Genomic DNA, 26,054 nt, shown 5'->3' with positions numbered 1-26,054 from the left:
CACCCTGGTCTGGAATTGAGAAAAAATAACTTGAACTTAAGTTATTTATTTGAAATGTGAGCGAAATACCAGTCAGAACAAATAACAAGAGCTAAATTTGATCATTCCTTGGGCTTCAGTTATCAAGCTAAACTGACCTGTGATGACTAAACATATATCAATGTGCTACGAAATGATTTTAAACTATTTACAATAAAGAAAAATATAATTTTAACTCTTTAAGGTCAAATATTGCAAAAGCGCAAATGTCCTATGTAAAAAGCGCAAATGTCCTTTATTAAAAAGTGCAAATGTCCTATAATTTAAAGCGCAAGTGTCCAAAATAAAAAGCGCAAACGTCCCTCGCCTAAGTAATCACATCATCAAAAACCCCTCGAGGAGACTCAAAGTTGATTTATATATATCTCTATGACTTGTACAAAAATTGTGCAGAGCTAACATAGAATATCAAATTAACAACAATCTAAGAATTAAGAATAAAATAATTAACCAATAATAAAACCTGATACAGGACAATCAAAAGAACGAATTAATGCATGCACAGGCAAGAAAACACAATAATCACTATACACCCAGCTTCACCATGAAGGGGTATAAATATGGCCTTTTATAAAAAATGTGCACCTATGATTAGCAATATAAATAACATGTTAATTTAACAACCTCACAGAATAAATTAAAAAATCACAATAAAATACAATAAAAAAAATCTATAAATAAGTAAATGAATACTCCCTTCAATATAAGTGTAAAAAATTTGATTTAATAAATTTCGACAAACTAATTATACATTCATATAATCCTTTTGCCGGTCCCAAATAGTAAGTAAACAATACAACCAAAAATACAAACACCAGCTGTCTGGTTAAATACTGCTGCCCAACTCTTGGTGGCCTCTAAAATGTGACCTGCCATATATACTCCTACAAAACCTAAAAATAAAATAAAGATGATACACAACACTCAGATTTTTTAAAGTTTGTTTCTCATAAAAATAGCAACAATGATAACAACAGCAACATTTAAATCAATTTCTTGAATATAATCTGAAAGTCCGTACAATATTTTTCAAATTTTGTTCATTTAAAAAATGTTTTCTCATTTCTTTTTTATTAAGAAGATAGGATAAAGGATTATACTTTGGTAAAAACATAATTAGTTGATATATACTACATTTAGCATACCTATATACTTTTAAATTTGCATAAGCACAATATATTTTTTTTAAAACACAAAAAAATTAAAGTAAAGATTTAATCTTACCTGGAATAGCCCCTGCCATGTTCATAATTCCTACAATGTAAGTTACAGTTTGAAACAAAAATATCTACATAAAATAAAGCAATCATTATCTTAATTTATAAGTAAATGTATAACCATGATTAATCCTGATGTGAACGTGTCACTGTCATTTATGTCTTTTAACTACATTAGTAAAAAGTAAAATAAAAAAAGCAAAACTCTGACGAAAATTCAAAACAGAAGGTTCATTAGCAAAAGGCAAAATCAAAAGCTCAACACATCAAACGAATTGGACAACTGTCATATTACTGACTTGATGCAGTAAGATTCTGCTGTTTTGCAAATCATACCCCCACTTCAAAAATAAACATGAAGTCATACTTTTTTGTAGTTTTGGATAACTGTATGATGAAAGTATTAGTAGGAAGATTCGAAGGAATATCCACAGACAGACAAGTTGATTACTATGTATCCCAAAAATTTTCAACTTTCAGTCTATCTATTATATTTTTCAATATAATAGTATAGAGGGGGAGGACAGGGGGGTACCCTTCTCCCTTCTCCCACCCCTCTTCTCCTTTCTCCTACCACCGTTCTCCTTTCTCCCATTAGAATAAAACATCTCCTTTTGAGATATTTTTTCTTGAAATATTAGAAATTTTTTTAAAAGGAGAGATATTTTATTTTTTCTCCTTTCTCCAACTTTTTCTCCTTTCTCCCAGCCTTCCTCTCCTTTCTCCTACCCCCTTTCTCCTTTCTCCCACCCCCTTTCTCCTTTCTCCTACCCCCTTTCTCCCTGTCTCCCTTACCCCTGTCCTCCCCCTCAGTATAAGTTAAAAATGAAAAAAATTGTAAAATTTGTCATTATAAGGCAATAACTCCTATAAGTTGTCTGACTGTTGTCTGTGGCAATGGGCAGTAGGTAGAACTCAACATACTGAAAATATTTCTCTATTTAAACCCATTTTTAAGATTTTTGACCAATCTTGCATTTTCTCATTTGTTTTACTTTAGCCATGTTGGTTTGCTGGCAGGGATATATTTGTTGGTAAAACTCTGATAATCCAATGACGATGGAAGACTGAAGAAGAACCACGGATGTCAATTGTCCCGTTAACCAACTTAAAGAAGAAGAACCACTGATGTCAATTGTCCCGTTAAACAACTTAAAGAAGAAGAACCACTGATGTCAATTGTCCCTTTAAACAACTTAAAGAGGAAGAACCACTGATGTCAATTGTCCCGTTAAACAACTTAAAGAAGAAAAACCACTGATGTCAATTGTCCCGTTAAACAACTTAAAGAAGAAGAACCACTGATGTCAATTGTCCCGTTAAACAACTTAAAGAAGAACCACTGATGTCAATTGTCCCGTTAAACAACTTAAAGAAGAAGAACCACTGATGTCATTTGTCCCTTTAAACAACTTAAAGAAGAAGAACCACTGATGTCAATTGTCCCGTTAAACAACTTAAAGAAGAAAAACCACTGATGTCAATTGTCCCTTTAAACAACTTAAAGAAGAAGAACCACTGATGTCAATTGTCCCGTTAAACAACTTAAAGAAGAAAAACCACTGATGTCAATTGTCCCGTTAAACAACTTAAAGAAGAAGAACCACTGATGTCATTTGTCCCGTTAAACAACTTAAAGAAGAAAAACCACTGATGTCAATTGTCCCGTTAAACAACTTAAAGAAGAAGAACCACTGATGTCAATTGTCCCGTTAAACAACTTAAAGAAGAAGAACCACTGATGTCAATTGTCCCTTTAAACAACTTAAAGAAGAAGAACCACTGATGTCAATTGTCCCGTTAAACGACTTAAAGAAGAAAAACCACTGATGTCAATTGTCCCGTTAAACAACTTAAAGAAGAAGAACCACTGATGTCAATTGTCCCTTTAAACAACTTAAAGAAGAAGAACCACTGATGTCAATTGTCCCGTTAAACAACTTAAAGAAGAAAAACCACTGATGTCAATTGTCCCGTTAAACGACTTAAAGAGGAAGAACCACTGATGTCAATTGTCCCTTTAAACAACTTAAAGAAGAAGAACCACTGATGTCAATTGTCCCTTTAAACAACTTAAAGAGGAAGAACCACTGATGTCAATTGTCCCGTTAAACAACTTAAAGAAGAAGAACCACTGATGTCAATTGTCCCGTTAAACAACTTAAAGAAGAAAAACCACTGATGTCAATTGTCCCGTTAAACAACTTAAAGAAGAAAAACCACTGATGTCATTTGTCCCGTTAAACAACTTAAAGAAGAAAAACCACTGATGTCAATTGTCCCGTTAAACAACTTAAAGAAGAAGAACCACTGATGTCAATTGTCCCTTTAAACAACTTAAAGAAGAAAAACCACTGATGTCAATTGTCCCTTTAAACAACTTAAAGAAGAAAAACCACTGATGTCAATTGTCCCGTTAAACAACTTAAAGAAGAAGAACCACTGATGTCAATTGTCCCGTTAAACAACTTAAAGAAGAAAAACCACTGATGTCAATTGTCCCTTTAAACAACTTAAAGAAGAAAAACCACTGATGTCAATTGTCCCGTTAAACAACTTAAAGAAGAAGAACCACTGATGTCAATTGTCCCGTTAAACAACTTAAAGAAGAAGAACCACTGATGTCAATTGTCCCGTTAAACAACTTAAAGAAGAAGAACCACTGATGTCAATTGTCCCTTTAAACAACTTAAAGAGGAAGAACCACTGATGTCAATTGTCCCGTTAAACAACTTAAAGAAGAAGAACCACTGATGTCAATTGTCCCGTTAAACAACTTAAAGAAGAAAAACCACTGATGTCAATTGTCCCGTTAAACAACTTAAAGAAGAAGAACCACTGATGTCAATTGTCCCGTTAAACAACTTAAAGAAGAAAAACCACTGATGTCAATTGTCCCGTTAAACAACTTAAAGAAGAAGAACCACTGATGTCAATTGTCCCGTTAAACAACTTAAAGAAAAACCACTGATGTCAATTGTCCCGTTAAACAACTTAAAGAAGAAAAACCACTGATGTCAATTGTCCCGTTAAACAACTTAAAGAAGAAAAACCACTGATGTCAATTGTCCCGTTAAACAACTTAAAGAAGAAGAACCACTGATGTCAATTGTCCCGTTAAACAACTTAAAGAAGAAAAACCACTGATGTCAATTGTCCCGTTAAACAACTTAAAGAAGAAGAACCACTGATGTCAATTGTCCCGTTAAACAACTTAAAGAAGAAGAACCACTGATGTCAATTGTCCCGTTAAACAACTTAAAGAAGAAAAACCACTGATGTCAATTGTCCCGTTAAACAACTTAAAGAAGAAGAACCACTGATGTCATTTGTCCCTTTAAACAACTTAAAGAAGAAGAACCACTGATGTCAATTGTCCCGTTAAACAACTTAAAGAAGAAGAACCACTGATGTCAATTGTCCCTTTAAACAACTTAAAGAGGAAGAACCACTGATGTCAATTGTCCCGTTAAACAACTTAAAGAGGAAGAACCACTGATGTCAATTGTCCCGTTAAACAACTTAAAGAAGAAAAACCACTGATGTCAATTGTCCCGTTAAACAACTTAAAGAAGAAGAACCACTGATGTCAATTGTCCCGTTAAACAACTTAAAGAAGAAAAACCACTGATGTCAATTGTCCCGTTAAACAACTTAAAGAAGAAAAACCACTGATGTCAATTGTCCCGTTAAACAACTTAAAGAAGAAAAACCACTGATGTCAATTGTCCCGTTAAACAACTTAAAGAAGAAAAACCACTGATGTCAATTGTCCCGTTAAACAACTTAAAGAAGAAGAACCACTGATGTCAATTGTCCCGTTAAACAACTTAAAGAAGAAGAACCACTGATGTCAATTGTCCCGTTAAACAACTTAAAGAAGAAAAACCACTGATGTCAATTGTCCCGTTAAACGACTTAAAGAGGAAGAACCACTGATGTCATTTGTCCCATTAAACAACTTAAATAAAGAAGAACCACTGATGTCAATTGTCCCGTTAAACAACTTAAAGAAGAACCACTGATGTCAATTGTCCCGTTAAACAACTTAAAGAAGAAGAACCACTGATGTCAATTGTCCCGTTAAACAACTTAAAGAAGAAGAACCACTGATGTCAATTGTCCCGTTAAACAACTTAAAGAAGAAGAACCACTGATGTCAATTGTCCCGTTAAACAACTTAAAGAAGAACCACTGATGTCAATTGTCCCGTTAAACAACTTAAAGAAGAAAAACCACTGATGTCAATTGTCCCGTTAAACAACTTAAAGAAGAAGAACCACTGATGTCAATTGTCCCTTTAAACAACTTAAAGAAGAAGAACCACTGATGTCAATTGTCCCGTTAAACAACTTAAAGAAGAAGAACCACTGATGTCAATTGTCCCTTTAAACAACTTAAAGAAGAAGAACCACTGATGTCAATTGTCCCGTTAAACAACTTAAAGAAGAAGAACCACTGATGTCAATTGTCCCGTTAAACAACTTAAAGAAGAAGAACCACTGATGTCAATTGTCCCGTTAAACAACTTAAAGAAGAAGAACCACTGATGTCAATTGTCCCGTTAAACAACTTAAAGAAGAAGAACCACTGATGTCAATTGTCCCTTTAAACAACTTAAAGAAGAAGAACCACTGATGTCAATTGTCCCGTTAAACAACTTAAAGAAGAAAAACCACTGATGTCAATTGTCCCGTTAAACAACTTAAAGAAGAAAAACCACTGATGTCAATTGTCCCGTTAAACAACTTAAAGAAGAAAAACCACTGATGTCAATTGTCCCGTTAAACAACTTAAAGAAGAAAAACCACTGATGTCAATTGTCCCGTTAAACAACTTAAAGAAGAAAAACCACTGATGTCAATTGTCCCGTTAAACAACTTAAAGAAGAAGAACCACTGATGTCAATTGTCCCGTTAAACAACTTAAAGAAGAAAAACCACTGATGTCAATTGTCCCGTTAAACGACTTAAAGAGGAAGAACCACTGATGTCATTTGTCCCATTAAACAACTTAAATAAAGAAGAACCACTGATGTCAATTGTCCCGTTAAACAACTTAAAGAAGAACCACTGATGTCAATTGTCCCGTTAAACAACTTAAAGAAGAAGAACCACTGATGTCAATTGTCCCGTTAAACAACTTAAAGAAGAAGAACCACTGATGTCAATTGTCCCGTTAAACAACTTAAAGAAGAAGAACCACTGATGTCAATTGTCCCGTTAAACAACTTAAAGAAGAAGAACCACTGATGTCAATTGTCCCTTTAAACAACTTAAAGAAGAAGAACCACTGATGTCAATTGTCCCGTTAAACAACTTAAAGAAGAAGAACCGCTGATGTCAATTGTCCCGTTAAACAACTTAAAGAAGAAGAACCACTGATGTCAATTGTCCCTTTAAACAACTTAAAGAAGAAGAACCACTGATGTCAATTGTCCCGTTAAACAACTTTTTCTTAACTATAAACAAATCTTGATATATCACAGGTGTTAAAAAATGATATGAATTAAAAATCTTACCAAAAACTGATCCAGCATGTTTTGGTGCAATATCTTGTGGATTGATGAGTATACCACTGTTATGAAGACCACATGAAGCCACAGCAAAGACCACACAGAATAATGCCCCTTGAAACGTTGACATGTAGGAAATTAATATCAATGGTACAGCTGTACCAAGTAATGAGATTGTCTGAAATATAAAAAAAACCAATTTGAAGATATTATATATAAGATATATAAGATTATATATGTCGAAAAATTAATATTTTATACTGCTTTGTTGGTCTATATTCAAACTAAAAGAAATATTACCATTGCATTTTTACAACTTGATTTAAACTCTGACTAAAATTAGGTTTACATATAGATTTGAGAAATAATGACACACTTTGAGTAAAATTTTGAGAGTACAAAGTTATTTTCATGCATAATTAAGACACAGGTTTATATTAACAGAAATGTAAACAATACAGAAAATCTGCTAAAAAGCATAAAACAAGTTAAATTTGAAAATAAAAGAGTGGATTAATGTCAACATTAAATTGAATGCTGTCTTTATAAACAATTTATTCAATAAATATATCTTCACCTTACCTCTATAAACTTTCTGACAAAAGTTACTGAATACCCTACAAAATTTAAACATTTGATATTATAAATTATCTCTATACATTTTAATGTGTCATAATGCTGATTTATTTGTATAAAATTGAGAATGGAAATGGGAGATATGTCAAAGAGACAACAGCCAAAGGCTATGGAACTCCACAGCTGTCTTATGTGGAATTCTGATATTACTTTATGTTGTTTCATTATTACTTAATGATATTTTGTCTTTACTTAATATGTTTTTGACATTATGTAATGATGTTTTAGTATAACTCAAAATGGAATAGACATTACTTAATGATATTTCGATATAACATGATATGGTTTCGTATCGACTTGATATAGTTTTGTCATTACTCAATATGGTTTTGTCATTATTCAATGTGGTTTCACCATTAATTAATATGGTTGTGTCATTAGTCAATGCGGTTTTAACATTGCTTGATGTGTATGTAACTTAACGTAATGTAGTTGTTTCATTACATGATGTGGTTTTGTTATTTCGTAATGATGATTTGTCTATTCTTTATATGATTTTAAAATTACGTAATGATGTTTCAAAATTTGACGATTTTACACTACTTGATGTTTTTGTTTCATTCTTTGATGTGGTCTTTTCATTCTGTGATGTGGTCCTGTCATTCTTTGATGTGGTTATCCCATTACTTGATGAGGTAAAACCATGTGACCAATTTGGAAAAACCTGTTCTATTTTTAGATAGATTTTCATGTTGTATGTGCCTTGAATGAGTGTGGCCATCCATTGAATTAGTGTTCAAATTAAAGTTCGGGTTACTGTTTGAGTTAAAACTTTGAGTTAGTTTTCGAATTCAAGTCAGGATTAGAATTAAAGTTCTTGTTAGCATTGAGTTTTAAGTTGGACTTCGAGTTTGAGTCACATTTTAAGGCAGAGTTCTAGTTACAACTTAAAATTTGAGTCACTTCTTGGGGTAGAGTTTGAGAAAGATTCAAATTTAAGTCTCATTTAGATTAATTAAGATTTCGAGTTGAAATTCGAGCTATTTCATATGTCTTTTTGAGTTTGTAATTAAATTTTCTATCGCGGAACAAGGGCTTTTGCTCAGGCTTCCAAAAAGAGGGCTCCAGGGTATGCGTACTAAATAAACATTGTTACAGTATACAAAACGCAACGTAGGAGTTGAAATAAAGTTAGATGTGGTGTGATTGCCAATAAGACAACTATCCACCAGAGTTTAAATGCAGTAGATATAAGAAATCATATATAGGCAACCTTACAGCTTTCAACACTCATATAGTCAGCTACAAAAGGCCACCATGAACTATGTGAAAGAAAAATAAAACGAAAAAAACAAATATGACACATATGTATACAACTACAACAATTGAACTTCATGCTCCTGACTTGGAGCAGGTACATGAAGAAAGTGCACGTGGCGGAGTTTAACATGTATGTGAGCGATAAATCCTAACCTAACATCGGACTGTAACAGTAGTGTAACAGCACAACACGAGAAAAAAAATGTTAACTAGACAAAGTGATGCCCCCACACTCCACTCATTTAACCGCTTATACCCTAAAATGGACAAAGTTCTATTTTACTCCCAAAAGAGGAAAAATAATAAAAAGAAAAAACCCTGACCACTAGCACACCGTCAATACATGTACAAACAGCCAGCAGAGTAATAAATTCCTAGCATTCAAACTGTAGGAGGAGTTATCTGGAAACGCCCTACTTATGCAAGTAAATTTCCCAAAAAATGACAAAGTTCAACTTTCTCCAAAAAGACCAAATACTAATAAAAATTAAACCCTAACCACATGCAGCACACCTTCAATATATGTACAAACAGACAGTAAAGAGAAAACTTCCTAGGATTCAAACTGTTGGAGGAGTTATGCTGAATAACTATATACCCATAATGGGACGGACGGACAGACGGACGGACGGACAGAGGTTAAACACTATGCCCCCAATTTTCAGTTGGGGTGGCTTAAAAACAGTTTCAATGGGCTGACTCAATAGATCGGTATTACTGGATAATTAAAATTCATCGGTGTGATCTCGGGTTCCCTAAAAAGGTAAAGAGATTCTGTTCAAGGTGTGGCATCCGTTGTGTTATTCGCGCAATTACAAACTGAGTGATTTTTGTTTTATTTGGTAGTTCACATTCAAGTAAAAGATGATGGTATTATGGTTACGACAACTGGAACATGTTCGTCGTCACATGTGAAAGATATTCCAAAAAGGTTTTTTTTCAATAAGTGCGAGGTAGATCAGAGAACTCAATTGATTAAAAATAAAAGATTGATATTCGTATATATGTTCAAATGATCATTCACTCTAAAAAAAAATTGGAGAATTCTTATTTTATAGTATTGATGCTTTGTCAATTAGTCCGAGCCCTCTCCTCTGATTTTCCTGTGACTTAAGTGTGAGTTGATTTGAAGTGTTTCATTTGTTAACAATAAAGTAATAGTCTTTTGATTTGTGTTGAGCCTGCGGCATCAATGTAACCACAGTGAGACACAACAACGTCGTCGAAAGTGGCGTCACTTTGAGACCTTTGATGGCTTACAATGGGGTATGGGTTTTGCTCAATGTTGAAAACCATACAGTTTTGTTTTATTTAAATAAAACAGAATTAAACTGTTTTGACATGATAAATTTATTACCTCCATGAAGTGTTTTAAAACTTGTATATTTTTGACCGATGAATGTACAGCCAATCAACATTACGCTTTTACACTGAAAACAGCAATACGAGGCAAGACACAGCGTTCTGTGGAATATTTTACAAATTTATCATAATACTGCTTCTATTTGAGAACTTCGGATAAAATAACAGGACCAAGTGGTTTGGGGATATCCCAATTATGTCCGAAATACTGTAAAATTTTTAGATTTTTTTTATTATTATTGACTGCCATTCCCCTTTTTCATACAACTCAAACTTTAATTTGAACTTTAATTTTGACAATACCCATCCAAAGCACATTAAACAAACGACATATTGAAATCTGTTAAAAAAAAGAAAATATTTTTTCTGAATTGGTCACGTGGTTTTACCTCATCAAGTAATGGGATAACCACATCAAAGAATGACAGGACCACATCACAGAATGACAAGACCACATCAAATAATGAAACAAACACATCAAGTAGTGTAAAATCGTCAAATTTTGAAACATCATTACGTAATGTTAAACCATATAAAGAATAGACAAATCATCATTACGAAATAACAAAACCACATCATGTAATGAAACACCTACATTATGTTAAGTTACATACACATCAAGTAATGTTAAAACCACATTGACTAATGACACAACCATATTAAATAATGGTGAAACCACATCGAATAATGACAAAACCATATTGAGTAATGACAAAACTATATCAAGTCAATACGAAACCATATCGTGTAATATGGAAATATCATTAAGTAATGACTATTTCATATTGAGTTATATTAAAACATCATTACGTAATGTCAAACCATATTAAGTAATGACAAAATATAATTAAGTAATAATAAAACAACATAAAGTAATATCAGAATTCCACATAAGACAGCTGTGGTGTTCCATGAAAGGCCACCAATGGATCTTCAAGGCAGAGAGAAAATCCCTTATATATTCATTTGATAATTTTATCCATTATGAAATAAAGGATCTTTTAAAGGAGTTTCCACTAAATACAAATGTTTCTTTTGAGGGAACTTTATAACTAATTTCTCAATTTAAAGAATAAACTACTGTATATAGTAACCACTATATAAAATATGTCAAATAACAGGATACATAGCTTGGCAAGAATTGTTCAATCTAGTCAAGCATGTAAAACTCACATGGGCTCTTCTGTTGAAAAAGTAAAAAACATAAGTTTTGTTCATTCAGTTCTTAAAGTTATTAAAAGAGAATTGTGTGGGGAAAAGAGCTTACCTAACTTGTTGTCTTACTAATCATATTGAATTACTCCAATCAAAACAAGTCAAATTTTGTTACTTTGAAACCTAAAGGAGTAGGTTCAGTAAGACCCATTTTTGGCCCCAAAATATAGCAGTTTTAGAAAATTGTGAAAATGTAATCTTTAAGCTATATTTTGGAAAGTAAAATGCTTCTGCTACATAAATATGAGCTGTTTTTGCCACATACAATGCACAAATATCGCGTTCTAGCATCATTAAGTTATGCTAAATTACTGAAATCTTCAAAATTTTAGCATTTTGGTTAATTTTTAGATGGTTTCCGTCTAAAATGAAAGTGGCCGCATTCGTGTTCATTCATAATATTGAAATATAAGTTGTATTTGATGATAATGCAAAACATATATAAAGGTTGAGGATGAACACGGATGCGGCCACTTTCATTTTTGACAAAAACCATCTGAAAAGTGACGTTTTTTGGCATATTTGATAGATTTTTCATATTTAAGCTTGAATCAGAGCGTTTTTAATGACTAAATCAGTTAAAATCTTTCACATTAACTAATCGAATCAATTGAAATAGACACTTAAGTGTTTAAAAAGTGTCCAAAAACTTTCGTTAGATGAACCTGAAATTTGAGGCCAAAATCGGCCCTTACCGGACCTACTCCTTTATGTTGTCATTCCCGATAATCTTGAAGGGTATAACCCTAATATGAACTTTTATATAATGCTCAAATTTACAGTGACTTGACTGTAAGTGTTGCTATCCACCAATTGCAATTCATTCAAAATTTTGACCAAATTGCAATTTGTTTTATTAAACCAAATTGTTCAACTGGTCAGAAATTTGAACCAACTGCTGTAGAAAACCACAGTCAAGTGGTGAAAGTGCAAGGTGATAAAATAAAACATACTTACAATCCTATAAGACTTTAACTCCACTTTATTGATGGTATTCCTAAATCACACTATTCCTAAATCACACTATCAATCTGTATAGTTATATTTTAGCCATTACCATACTAAAGGTGAACTGTTTTATTTTTAATTGCTATAAAAATGTCCAAACTAAGCTTTTATATAGTTTTTCTTTCAAAAAGTATTCTATATTCATAAGAATCACACATTATGTGAATAAAAACATTTCATATTCAGTAAAATATTTGTGAAATTGCAATATGTTTGTAGGAAGGGGAGATAATCTTTTTTGGTTTCAAAAAATCTTTATTCAAAAGAATAGTATTTTAGGTTATCTCCCCAAGGAAACTTATCAATAGCATATTGTTATTTCACACATATTTTACTGAATATATGATGTATTATTTTAAATGATATATGATTCTTATAAATATAAAATCCTTTTCGAAAGAAAACCTATATAAAAGCTTAGTTTGGACATTTTTATAGCAATTCAAAATAAAACATTTTACCTTCAGTATGGTAATGGCTAAAATATAACTATACAGATTGATAGACAAATTTAGTAATAACATCATTAAAGTGGAGTTAAAGTCTTATAGGATTGTAAGTATGTTTTATTTTATCACCTTGCGCTTTCACATTTTGACTGAACAATTTGTTCAATATTCTGACCAGTTGAACAATTTGATTTTATAAAACAAATTGCAATTTCGTCAAAATTTTGAATGAGTTGCAATTGGTGGATAGCAACACTAACAGTCAAGTCACTGTAAGTGATTAAATAAATGCAAGTTCTTATTTCAACTTAAAATTAAAGAGTATTAGCAAGTAAGCTTAAAGTATAAAATGCTATAACCATATTTCTTATCTATAAATTCTCCTCCCCTCATATGTTACAATATACTAAGTTTGGTTCCAATGCCCTATAAGGTCCTGTATTATCATCTTTAAACCTACTTATTTTGGATTATTCAAAGTATCTACTATAACTATGACCTTAATGTATGCATTCATGTGTTGAGATTCAAAAGATTATACTAAATATAATAAAATAGCCTTTCAAGACTTCATCCAATTCTGCAGAACTACCTCCAATGCAAGGAACAAAATAATTGGCCTCAAATTTAATTTATTTGATTATATGAATAGTAGTATGACGTGTTTGGTAAACATCAATGAGGAGTCGACATACAAATAATCCAGCTATGAAGTCACGGTTTTTTACGCAGATTTCATACAGTAGCTCGTACATTTGTATAATGCCCACCACAAACCGGAAAACACGACCTTTCCAAAATAAGGAACACATTACATCAGTACAAAAGTCAGGGTAGTAACGTCCGTCCGTCTGTCCATCACGCTTTTAAGGGTACCTAAAATGTTTAATCTGTAACTCCAAGTGTATTGAACCACTATTATCCAAATTAATTTATTTGCAATTTTGCACCTGTTCCAAGTTGGCAGCCTCTAGTCAATATTAGCCTTGCTTGTTTTTTTCTGGATTTTTGTTGTTGTGTTTGCATCCTTTTTTGCTGAACTGCCACACATTGTTGTTTGGGGGTTAGATGCTTCTGCATCCAGGTGCTAGATTTCTCGCTAGTTCCATTTCTCTTTTGTCGGATTTTTGTCTCTGACTTATACCACTGGGTTGAATGCACATCAGCCACCTTGATTTTGAGGTCAATTTAGACAAGGCTATGGACGTGGTTGTTGCAGCTAAAAAATGAAGGTCAGATTTTTGAAAATTATTGACTCTGTTTCTCAATGAAAAATTATCAAATACAGTCTTAATAATTTGCTATTCAAACCAATTTTAGGCCCTCAGAACGCACCATTTTGAGTCTAGTAATAAAAAAATAAAAACCTGGTTGGCGTGCACTTCAAAAGGACCCAGCTACGCCCCTCCTTTTTATAGACAAACCTTTTCTTATCATGGTGTCTGCTAGCCATCCACCAAATATACTGCTGAACATTGAAACTATCCATGGAACAACATTAAATACCCAACCCTGTAACAGTATCAAAATATTAGCATATTGTCATCAAATTCCAAACAACTTAACAGTTACAATGGAAGTACATGTACTAAATAATATAACTAATAAGCTATTCTTTCAATCAACAAAATGTAATGAACAATTTAAAATAATAATTAAAATTCTTTCAGTGTTCAAACATCCTTTATATACATTATTTGACATATAGATAGTTAACTCTGAATTATTGATAATTTTATCCTTTACTGGTTCACATTCATTTAGCTTTCAATAAAAACCTGAGTGACCAGTTGGAGTTTAGCTTAAATTTAATATTAATTAAATATAATTCAACATGATTTTTACCTTTGCAGATGGAAAGTTTTCATGAAAATATGTTGGTGCCCATGATAACAAGATGAAGAATGAGTTGGCATGACAAAAATGACCAATCACAGGAGCCCTGAAATATATCAAAACAAATATTTACCATACTGTTGAATACAGATGGATGGAATTTACCCCTTCATATTACTACCATAGACCTTTCAGTGCAGACCAAATAAGGTGGTAAATTATTGGATTAGAGCTAGTTTCTGCCCATATACTTCTGTATTTTACCTATAATATCCTGAACTTCGTATGTGCAAAAATATCAAATGATTTTTTTTTTAATCTGATGAGTGTTGCTTATAGACATTGGTCTGAATATCTGTTAATTGCTGACATAATTTCGATTTATAAGAGCTGAAAACAATGCATGGTTAATTAACGCTATCACTAGTCGACATAGACTAAGCTTTACTTTAGAATATTTTCCCTTAAGTAAAACTATATTTCTGTTACTCTAGATACTGCACTTCTGGGTTATCCTCCTGAATTACTTTAGTAAATGTTTTTGTTGTTATGTGTTGTTCAATCTTTAGTTTTCTGCTGTGAAGTTGTTTTGTAGAGTTTTGATTATATTTGATCATCTTTTTTTTTATATGGTCTGGCTTATTCATCCTCGACTTGCAATTTTGTTTGTGACCTTGGTACTTATAATTTTGTTTATAACTTTGCTATATAAAAATAAGTTTGTGACCTTGGTACTTATTAGTTTATGACTTTGGTACTTATAATTTTGTTTGTGACCTTGGTATCTATAGTTTTGTTGTAACCTTGGTACTTATAATAAGTTTGTGAGCTTGGTAATTATATTTTTTTTATGACTTAGTACTTGTACTTAGTTTGCGACAATGGTACTTTTAATTTTTTCTTGTGACCTTGATACTTCAATTTCTTTTTAATACAGTGGTACTTATAATTTTGTTTGTGACAATGATACTTATAATTTTGTTTGTGACCTTGATACTTTCTTACTTTTTTGTAAGTTGTCCATAAATAATATTCCCTTTTTTGGACATTTTGTTTTTGAATGTCATTTATCTACTATAACAAGTAAACAGTCTCACCAAAATCCCGCTTTGGTAAGTAACATTAACCATGGCACTGGTTCCCTGGCTTCTTTAATAGGTTTATCTGCTGAATCTATTGAGAGTTGGTACTTTTTTCTATGATTGGCTACCAGTATAAATCTCATGCCTAATGTCCATAAAATACTAAACATACCTAAAATACCAAATATACATATGTATATTAATCCACTCCTGAAAAGAATATTGAATTAATTTTTACATTGTGTTTTTAATCTCTATAACTTATGTTGAGACATGTTTCCGTTTTTCTTAAGATTTCTCCATATTGAAAATTTTATAAAAAAATCCACTGTGAATGACAAGTTGACAGATCTTCAGTGGATGTGCAAGAGAATGAGAAAAACGCTTAATTATTGAGTTAAAACCCTAATGATATCTAGATGAAAAAAACTTCTTAATTGATTTACAATGACTGAATTATTTTCTTTATTAAAATTATAGTGTTTATATATTTTGCAAACCAAGGAGTACATATATGTAATATGTTTCTGGAAATAAAAACCAATTTTAGGCCATTCAGTAAAATTATATATATAACATTCAGTTTACTTGTTCCAACAGATAAAATTCTTTTAAGCAATACAATCCAACAAGGTCATAGTTTCTAAAAGGACATCAATGATAGTGTTTAATGTCTATATACTTTTATCTTTCTTTTTCCAATACATTCAACTTGGAATCAGTCACTGTTACCCCTTTCGAATTGTGCAATGTTGTTTTGTTGTTACAAAAAAAGAATAGCACACCTTTGTTATTATAGTCATACTCTTATCTACTTTTATCATTTTCTTTTTCCTAAATACTAACCATGCTTACTATCGGGTTCACAAAATACCTTGTAAAAAGTAGTTCATATACTAGGTGACAAACCTGTGTATACATTAATTGTTTTCTTGTCATTCAAGTTATTTTTGCAAAGATTAACAATTGGTGTTCCTACCAAGACATTTTGAACACATGGCAAAAAGTATAAGTTGTTTTATTAAAGACATATATCACATCAAAACCAATGGTCACATACCTATAAAGTAGAATACACTGTGCCAGCCATAAGTTTCCAATAGCAGAGAACCAACACTTCCAGTTAATAAAGTCCTAAAAAAAAAATCCAGATGTATTTCTATAATGGATGAAGAAAGATCAAAGACACAGAAACATATTACATTTCATTAAAAGCTGAGACAAGCAATTGATAAACAGTATGATATACATGAAATAAGGATAACATTATTGTTAGTTATATCAGGCCACATAGAGATCATTATTTATATAAAACTGACACCTAACATCCATGCATTCCAACATCAATCTGAATTCCGATAGCAAAAAATATTATTCGGAAGACTCTGTATAGGTACATACTATTAGTATTTTATTGAAATTATATTACAAAATAATGATCACTATTACTAGACTTGCAATTGCTTTACGTCAAATCAACACTAATTTTGTGTTTTGGCGCTTTTTGTATTATATGCTAATGATAAATGTATAACATTTCTGAATGGGTATAAACATTGTAGGCCCGCCATCATCAGGTATCAGTTTATTTTATATTTGTCATTGTCAATAGATCTGCTATAAGCTATTATTGGTTTGTTTGAAAATATTTTTTTGCATACTGCTTCCTGTTTTAGTAGATCCCAATGTTTACTAATGCATTGTTTTAATTTTTGAAGGCATGGATTGAATTTCGTTGCCAATACAGAATTTCATTTGTGTGTTTTTTTGCTATTTTCTAATTAAGTCAGATTCATCACATGATAATGTGGCATTGCCTCATTTATGGACTGTACAATTTAAATCTCCTTATATCATATTATTATTAAGTTCTATCTGAACGGTAACAAAATATGTTGTAAACCATCATCATTATTTGTTGTTTTAATGATAACTTCACCCTTGATAAACTGCAAAACGTGTCGACTGTAGCAGCTTTTAAGATGAAAACATCTTGGATGTTAAAACACCCTTTAACTAACAAATGCTTTCCTTTATCTACTTTGTAAATGCTGTCACAGTCAACACATGTTTGCAGGTTTTATCAAGGGCAGAGTTATCAGATACATAAGAACTTGATAAAAATAATATCAGTACTTTCAATACCCAAGAGGAGATAAAAAATAATATTGGTACTTTCAATACTTTTAATACCCTAGAGGCGATAACAAAAATAATCAGTACTTTCAATACCCTAGAGGAGATCCAGCACACACAAAACTATAAGTTGATGATCGTTCTTCTTCTAAAACTTTTTTGGCAATTAAGGATGTTGTACCAGGCACATGGAAACCTAAAATAAATCATAAATGCAAAATTTCATTTTTCTATACATTTACCTTTCATGAAAAAATATAATATATGCATAGCAAACAAAATATTTTTATTTTTCACTTTTTGTCATTATAATTTCAATTTATGAGTATTTACTTCAAGCATAGAATTTTCTCAATAATATTAATGGTTAATAAAATTGAGAATGGAAATGGGGAATGTGTCAAAGAGACAACAACCCGACCAAATAAAAAACAACAGCAGAGGGTCACCAATAGGTCTTCAATGTAGCGAAAAATTCCCACACCTGGAGGCGTCCTTCAGCTGGCCTTCATTAATTTTTTATATCAACTTTTGTCTTATTTTGTTGGGTTGCTGTCTGGTTCACCCATACCGTAGATCTAACTTTAAATCATATAAAAATGACATATTATTCAATGGACTGATGAAGGAATTGAACATACTTCCTCATAAATTATGTTTAAAATTTGCAACCCAGAAACTTTCAATCATGTCTGTATACTATATATTGAAAATGAGCACCTTAATTTTTTTTTTATAAATTATGAGAATTTTGTTCATTTTTCTGATGTGAAAAATCAATGTTCATTAATATACTTTAGATAAAGGGTACTGATCATGATTTTGTGTTACCATTTCAACACAGTGCTGTTAAACTTTCTTTTGTTCTGTATATCAAAGATTTACACTTATGTAAAGATATATCAATGTATACATATTTGGGGATATTTTGCAGATTTTCTGTATGGTGAAAAATTAAGCAACATTCTCTATGAAGGATACCCATTTTGTTTACAATATGTATCTTTAAGCTTATATCTCCTACCATCATGGCCATACTGATGAATTCTTAATTTGATAAATTTGAAGAAATCTTTCTATAGTAGCATTCAATTACATGTTTCCCTCAGGGTTATCAAGGCATGTTCCCTTTCAGCATTACAAACATATATGTTCTAGTATAATAACCATTGATTTTCAAATTACAAATTCTTACAATTGCAACCAAGTCATGTGAGTCTTTGACTCATATTATATTTTAATAAAATAATAAAATTCTACCTTGTGACAATCCTAATAAAACTCTTGACAATATCACTATGTAGAGAGTGCTATATTTATCTGTTGAAAGATAGGCAAGCTGTGGTGTCATCAATGTGACTAATGCCCAAAAAGTGGCTGCTACTGGCAGTACTACATCTCCTCCAATTTTGTCACTCAGGTAGCCACCCAAAAACTGGGTCATTGTGTAACCCCAGAAAAAACTTCCCAAGACTGTGCCCTGAAAATATTGATCAATTATACTTAAAATACCAAAATAAGACAAAATCATTTTTTTCCGGTTTTAATCTTTCACATAGTATTTTCTATTGGTTTACATTGGCCAGTTAAAGATAATGACAATGTGCCTTTAAAATCAGGACATATGAAGTACAGTGCACACTTTAAACTGGTTTATCCTTTACCCATTTTTGTACCTGAACTAAGTCAGGCTAATTGGACCATGTCAGTATTCTCTCCAATGCTATTTTAGAGCTGCTTTATTCACACAGCAGTATAATTTATTTTTGTCATATTTAAAATTTCCATTATGTGCTTTTTTGTTTTTTATTTGTCTTTGCATGTTCGTCTGTCTAATTGTTGGTTGGTGTGGTCTGTTATCCAATTTATGTATTGTTAAACCTTACCGACTGTGTTTTGTCCCAGCCAAATTCTTCTGCCATAATTGGTAAACATAATGGTGGCACAGTTCTACAAGCATACAAAGCCATGCAACCAAAGAAGAGTCCACCTGCCCATTTTCTACGTTCAGGTCTGCAAAATTAAGATGTTCATTTGAAATGTATGGCCATGTTTACACCACAAAAGTATACTCGAGTACAGAACAACCAGTGCGTCTGGATAATTTAAGTTTCAAAATATTAAATTACTTTTTTTCTAAAAAAATTCTATTCATGAACATTGTTTATCCTCCCACAGAAGGCAATGCAAGACAATTTGGCTATATTGTCAGTTTGGTCATAGTCAATTTGGCCACTGCAAGTTTTGCCAAACTTTCTAAGGACTCTTTTCAGTCATTTTTTTTTATAAACACAGAGGAAATTATTATTGTTTTTAAAAACAAGAGTTAATTAAGTCAAAGTGAAATATCGTTGTTTCAACCAAGAGTAACATAAAGACTATGAAGAAGCTTAAGGCTTGTGTCTTCCTGTTTCACAGCAGATGTATACTTTTGATATATATGACAAAATTCATGCTTAGTTGGATTCTAAAAACAAACTTCTCTCAAAACAATTAATGCATGTATTTATACATGTATGTTAATTAAGAAATTATGAAATACTGTAGTTATCCAGCTTTCAACTTCTATGCTATTGGTCTCTGGTGGAAAGTTGTCTCAATGAGAATTAGATCACATCTGCTGTTGGTCTCTGGTGGAAAGTTGTCTCATTGACAATTAGACCACATCTGCTATTGGTCTCTGGTGGAAAGTTGTCTCATTGATAATTAGACCACATCTGCTATTGGTCTCTGGTGGAAAGTTGTCTCAATGACAATTAGACCACATCTGCTATTGGTCTCTGGTGGAAAGTTGTCTCAATGACAATTAGACCACATCTGCTATTGGTCTCTGGTGGAAAGTTGTCTCAATGACAATTAGACCACATCTGCTATTGGTCTCTGGTGGAAAGTTGTCTCAATGACAATTAGCAATATTAGACTCATCTTCTTATTTTTATATCCAAATCAACTATGGGGATCAGAAACTGTAACCAAAACAACCCATTGTTGAACTGTTTGTGTGGTTGAAACATCACAATAACACAGAAGGTGACAAAGTAAACTAAGCTGGGAATGGTGTGAGAGTGGCTTCCCTCATATAATAAATGAAATGAAAAGTATCAATTGACATGAACAATAGATGTACAATGGTAAATGGATAGCTACAAAAAATAGGTGACTGGAGTAGAACATATCAAGTGAATCTCTGATCAGTGTTTAAAATATCTGCAGACTTAAAACATTAATGCCAAAATCAAGATACATGCACAATTTGGCGTCAGTAGACGAAATAATTACAATTGACATACTTGGGTTGAATTGCTACCGTTGATTCCAACAACAAACATAGACGTGTTATACACCAGTGTGTAGATAAATCAATTTAGATTTCCGACATAACAAGATTTAGTGGCCGGGGTTGACAACCGATAAGTCTGAATATAAGGGAATTTCGCAATCATCTGACATTTTTGAAATTTTCCAGTCAAGTACCTTGTGGTATATTAAGGTACAAAAATGTATATAGGGGGACAAAATTCTGGGATAAGTGCATGTGGTTATTACTGGTTCCTCTGGGATATATTCTTAAACTACTGAAATTAACTAAGGTACGAGGTATTCAGAAAAAACAAAACAATTTTGACATTGAACAAGTTACAATGGCAACAACTCATGACTTTTGCAAAATTTCTTGATTTTCTTTGTACAATGTATTTTATCAAATTTAAAGTATATTTTAGATTGAAAAAGTATGTGCGCACCTAAGAAACAACTTTATATTTAGTGAGATTATGTCAATAGTTATAATAAAGCTGCTGTTAAACTATTTTGTTGTTTCTTGGCTGCGCACAAGTTTCCACAACAAAAATAAAGATAGAAAACTGCATAAATTCTGTATTTTTCATCGTTTTTGTGAATATGTGAACAGAACATATTATGACGTAATTATGATGTCATCAGATAAAAATCTTTATGTTTTTCATTAATATGGGGACGAGGTCCCCTATAACAGTAGAAAAATAAAAAAAATTCCCGAATTTTTCATTCTATTTATGAACTCAAAATTGTTCAAACTTTTTTCATGTTTTTTCAGACTCTTTTAAATCCCTGCATCTGCGCAGAAATCTACTTCCTTTTTCGGTCTTGTTTGCATGGGACAGTCTAGTAAAATATACAGAAAGGATCTCAATACTAATTCATTTTTAATTAGAGAATAACTAATCGAAGAATTCAAATCAGAGAAAAATATTCAAAGAGTGACCGAACAACAAATTAATTCACAAGTTAATTATCAGTGTTGTTCGGTCATGAGTTGAATATTTTCCGATATTTGAATTCTTTAATTAGTTATTCTTTTTATTAAATTGGCAAATGGCTTTTTTTTAAACAAAAATTAATGTAAAACATGTAAGGAACTATAGTTTTTTCTACGCATTCACAATTTCTTTAGATCCGCCGTAATTGACATCTTGACAACGCCTATTGTTGTATGACGTCAGAGAGTGAAATAACCACGTTTTTTTCACATGTGAAATTATCGTTTGTTATTGAACTGGGAAATCAATGTAATTCATTGCAACCAATGTAATAATCAAAGAGCAGAATACTCTGAGGGATACGATTGCCATATAGTTTTCATTGACACATGTATAGCAGTTCTGCCAACCGTTTTCATTAAGCAAATTCTTGAGATTTGGCCAAATTAGAAATTAAAGATCAAAGAGGAAAAAAATAGATCCAAGGATACTGCTGCAAAAAAGCATGAACATGCGTGAGTTTCACGCATTTTTTGGCAGCCCTGGCCTTGATAGTCCAAATAATTATGACGTCTTGAAAGGCTATTATATTTTTTTTCTTTGACGCCTTACTTCGACGTCAAAACTAATTCAACTGCACATGCAAAGGTAATATAAATCTGAATAGTCACTCAACTTTAAAAATAGCCAATTCCGGATACAAGTGTACGAGCAATGTACTTATTGTGTTTTATTTGTGTACTATCAATTCCAAGTTTACTTTCCACAGCAGTCACTGAGAGAGAGAGAGAAGGTATTTCACTTCATAGTCCGAGATTACTCTGATGTCCGACGGCTGATTTGCCAGACACGCTGGGACCGTGGGGGACTTTTATGTTAGTATACTTAAATTACAAACTTAAATAGTCCCAGTCCCATATATTATATCAAATATTATTGGATGCCGAATTGAATTTTAAATAGGTGCCGATTTGACTAGATGCCGATTTGACCAGGTGCCGATTTGACTTGTACCCAGTAATCTCGGACTATTCACTTCGTATCTTATCACCGTTAATTCTAGGAGGAACCCCATTTCTGACTCTTTAATTATTAATTTCCTTTGGGTCAGTGGACATGAATCCTTCCGTACACACTCCTCTGTTTAAATTGAGATCGTTCTTAATATAATACGACGTTTATCGACATCTAACGAGTTAATTTTTTCTTGACTATTTTGACGGGAAATACTTCTGAAAGGGAGACAACTCGAAACGATAATATGGAAGACTCCATTTCGGCTAAAGGGGTGTTATAGGTAAAACTTCATTGATTTCAATTTAAATGATGCATATGATTTTAAATTTTGCAGCAACAATATTAAACCCTCAATATCAGGCAGACATAGAAAGAATCCAATGAGTTTCAAATTAATTAACAAGCAGGGAATCCAGAACAACCACTCAATCTGATACCCCTTGAAATCAAGAAAATAATGCGCATTAATACATAAACAAACCCGCGACTTGCGATTTGGAACAAGAACGTTTATTTAATTTATGATATGATGAATGAGTCTCAATTTCTTTATGAGAGTACAGTATCAGTTTCATAACGGTAAAATATAGAAAACTCCACTTCAGTTCTTATATGACAGAAATAGAATTATCGGAATTCAAAGAACTCTCGCATTTATCAAAACTGGGGAATTCCCTCTGACGTGTTTCTAAATTTATAAAAACACTAAATATAAATACTGCTTAATTCTGATTTTCCGTGTTGTTAAAAACATGCATATAAGTCAAGGGAAAAATCAAACATGAAGATTATGAGAAGAACATTACAGGAAAGTTGTTTATGTTCAATCCTTTTGCTTGTTTTTACCTTTTAAAGCAAGACAATCATAAGAATCTGAGATGTTGCTGAATGTTTAGAATAAAACAGTTGACGTGAGGGAATGAGCCCTGAGTCAACGGTAAAAGTCTACAGATTGCTTGAAAGCAATCGTATCCCAAAAATTGTTTATTATGAAAAAAACGTTTCCTGATTACAGCGTTTCTTTGTTGACATTTAATATGACGTCATAACTTAACAATGTCACAACTAAAATCTCTAACAGAACCAAAACCGGAATGTCACAGTACAGTTGTATTTCTGTTTCGTTTTTTTTAACATGTTTAAGGTTCATCATAAGGAATTGAAAAATATGGCCATGTTTACACCTCCAAAATTACTATGAGTACAGACAAACTGGTACATCCAGGAAAGTTTTAAGGCATGGCAGGAACTAGATATATAAAAGTTATATGAAGTCTACGTTTCAGAAAATTAAAAACTTACCTGGATTTTGATGTTCATTTTTTTCCAATCTGCAGAAGATAGCAAAATAAACAAACACCCGAGTTTCATTTGATACGGTCCACTCAGTTACACAGTTTAAACCTATTAAATCACCTATTGTTTACAGGTGTCTATTGTCCATCTATTGTCCATTTAAATCAATACTACTCACAACATTGATTATATGAGGGGAGCTTCTCAATCGTTTTCACTACTTAGTTAATTTTTGCACCTTCTGCAGGAACGAAAAAAACTGGATAGCAAAATCTAGAAAAGTTTATAATTTTCTGAAACATAAAATGCATTTAAAATTTATATATCTAGTTCCTGCCATCCCTTAAAACTGTTGCAAGTGTATAGGTTAGTCTGTACTCAGAGTAAAATTTGGGGTGTAAATACGGCCATTTTAGCCAAAAGGTTATGATGAACCTTAAATTAAAAAAATAATTGATACAGACTTCATCCTCATTCACAGGTTATGCCCCACAGGCACTTGTTTCTATCCATACGAAGGTCGACTATCCATATAAATAGAAGAAGGTGGCTAACGAATTTTTTTTTAGGTCACGACAGTCTCCGCTTGGGACGCTTTTTCTACCCTTCAACTTAATGCTAAAAATCCCTACCTTATATGAATCGATTCAGTGAATATTTTCCTTTAACACTAAACTAATTTCATAATCCCCACAGTGTTCCTCTTCACGGTAATCTACTCTCAATTCACTAAACCATGTCCAAAAGTTCAACTACCATCTTTCCAATGTATCTACTTCCGGTTGTGGGCAGAATGCTATCTTTTTAAAAACGAAATGATTCTGTAAAATTACCAGTTTATTATTTTCATTATCAATATATTTTTAAAGATGAAATTTCACCGAAATAAGTACATTTATTGTTGTTATTAAAAAAATCAGAAAGTCAGAAACTAATTTGAATGAATTCGATAATACTAGAGAATTCCGAATGTATATGGTAACTCTGAAGAATTTCATCGATCTTTTATTTTGGAGGTAAAAAACGTATCAGAATTAGGGGAAAGAAACTGAGTCAATGAAAACAAAATAAATTTACTGCGATGTCAACCGGAAGTAGATACATTGGAAAGATGGTAGTTGAACTTTTGGACATGGTTTAGTGAATTGAGAGTAGATTACCGTGAAGAGGAACACTGTGGGGATTATGAAATTAGTTTAGTGTTAAAGGAAAATATTCACTGAATCGATTCATATAAGGTAGGGATTTTTAGCATTAAGTTGAAGGGTAGAAAAAGCGTCCCAAGCGGAGACTGTCGTGACCTAAAAAAAAATTCGTTAGCCACCTTCTTCTATTTATATGGATAGTCGACCTTCGTATGGATAGAAACAAGTGCCTGTGTAATGCCCGCCTCATATTATTTCTTGACCCTATGCATTTCTAAACATAATGTGCCAATTTGAAATAGTAATCAAACATTTTATTTTCTTGGGCAAAAACAACAGGCCGTAATGCCCCTACTCCTTTGACAGACACAAGTGCCAGTGATTAAAAGGCAAAAAAAAACATTTAAAATAAAAAAGATATTTGCAATGTTTTTGCTAGTACCTGGTCCAATATTTTCCTTCACTTTCTGTCATTTTCTGCAAATATTCTCATGTTACCATACGTTTTCGCTCGCACCTGTCTTTTCACCTGTGACAATTTCCTACACGATTTTTTTTTTAATTTCAATGTATTTTAAACGCGTTTATTGTTCGGGGTTTCTA

General features: G+C 32.2%; 1 protein-coding gene across 1 annotated transcript; it reads right to left on the bottom strand.

Annotated features, from left to right (window-relative positions):
- Positions 1 to 741: 741 nt before the first annotated feature.
- Positions 742 to 26,045, bottom strand: LOC139492251 (voltage-gated purine nucleotide uniporter SLC17A9-like). Its single transcript, XM_071280452.1, has 12 exons — positions 25,894 to 26,045; positions 19,642 to 19,768; positions 19,016 to 19,235; positions 17,852 to 17,951; positions 16,680 to 16,753; positions 15,635 to 15,791; positions 14,547 to 14,643; positions 14,126 to 14,213; positions 7,354 to 7,388; positions 6,778 to 6,949; positions 1,264 to 1,293; positions 742 to 932 (listed from the first exon to the last, which is right to left on the bottom strand). The coding sequence occupies exons 1-12, from the start codon at positions 25,923 to 25,925 to the stop codon at positions 793 to 795; spliced, it is 1,272 nt and encodes a 423-aa protein (XP_071136553.1). The 5' UTR covers positions 25,926 to 26,045; the 3' UTR covers positions 742 to 792.
- Positions 26,046 to 26,054: the final 9 nt, after the last annotated feature.

Source organism: Mytilus edulis, chromosome 1 (genome assembly GCF_963676685.1).
Source record: "Mytilus edulis chromosome 1, xbMytEdul2.2, whole genome shotgun sequence".
NCBI classification, from domain to species: domain Eukaryota; kingdom Metazoa; phylum Mollusca; class Bivalvia; order Mytilida; family Mytilidae; genus Mytilus; species Mytilus edulis.
The sequence above is the reverse complement of the archived record's forward strand: the minus strand, read 5'-3'. Positions and strand labels throughout refer to the sequence as shown.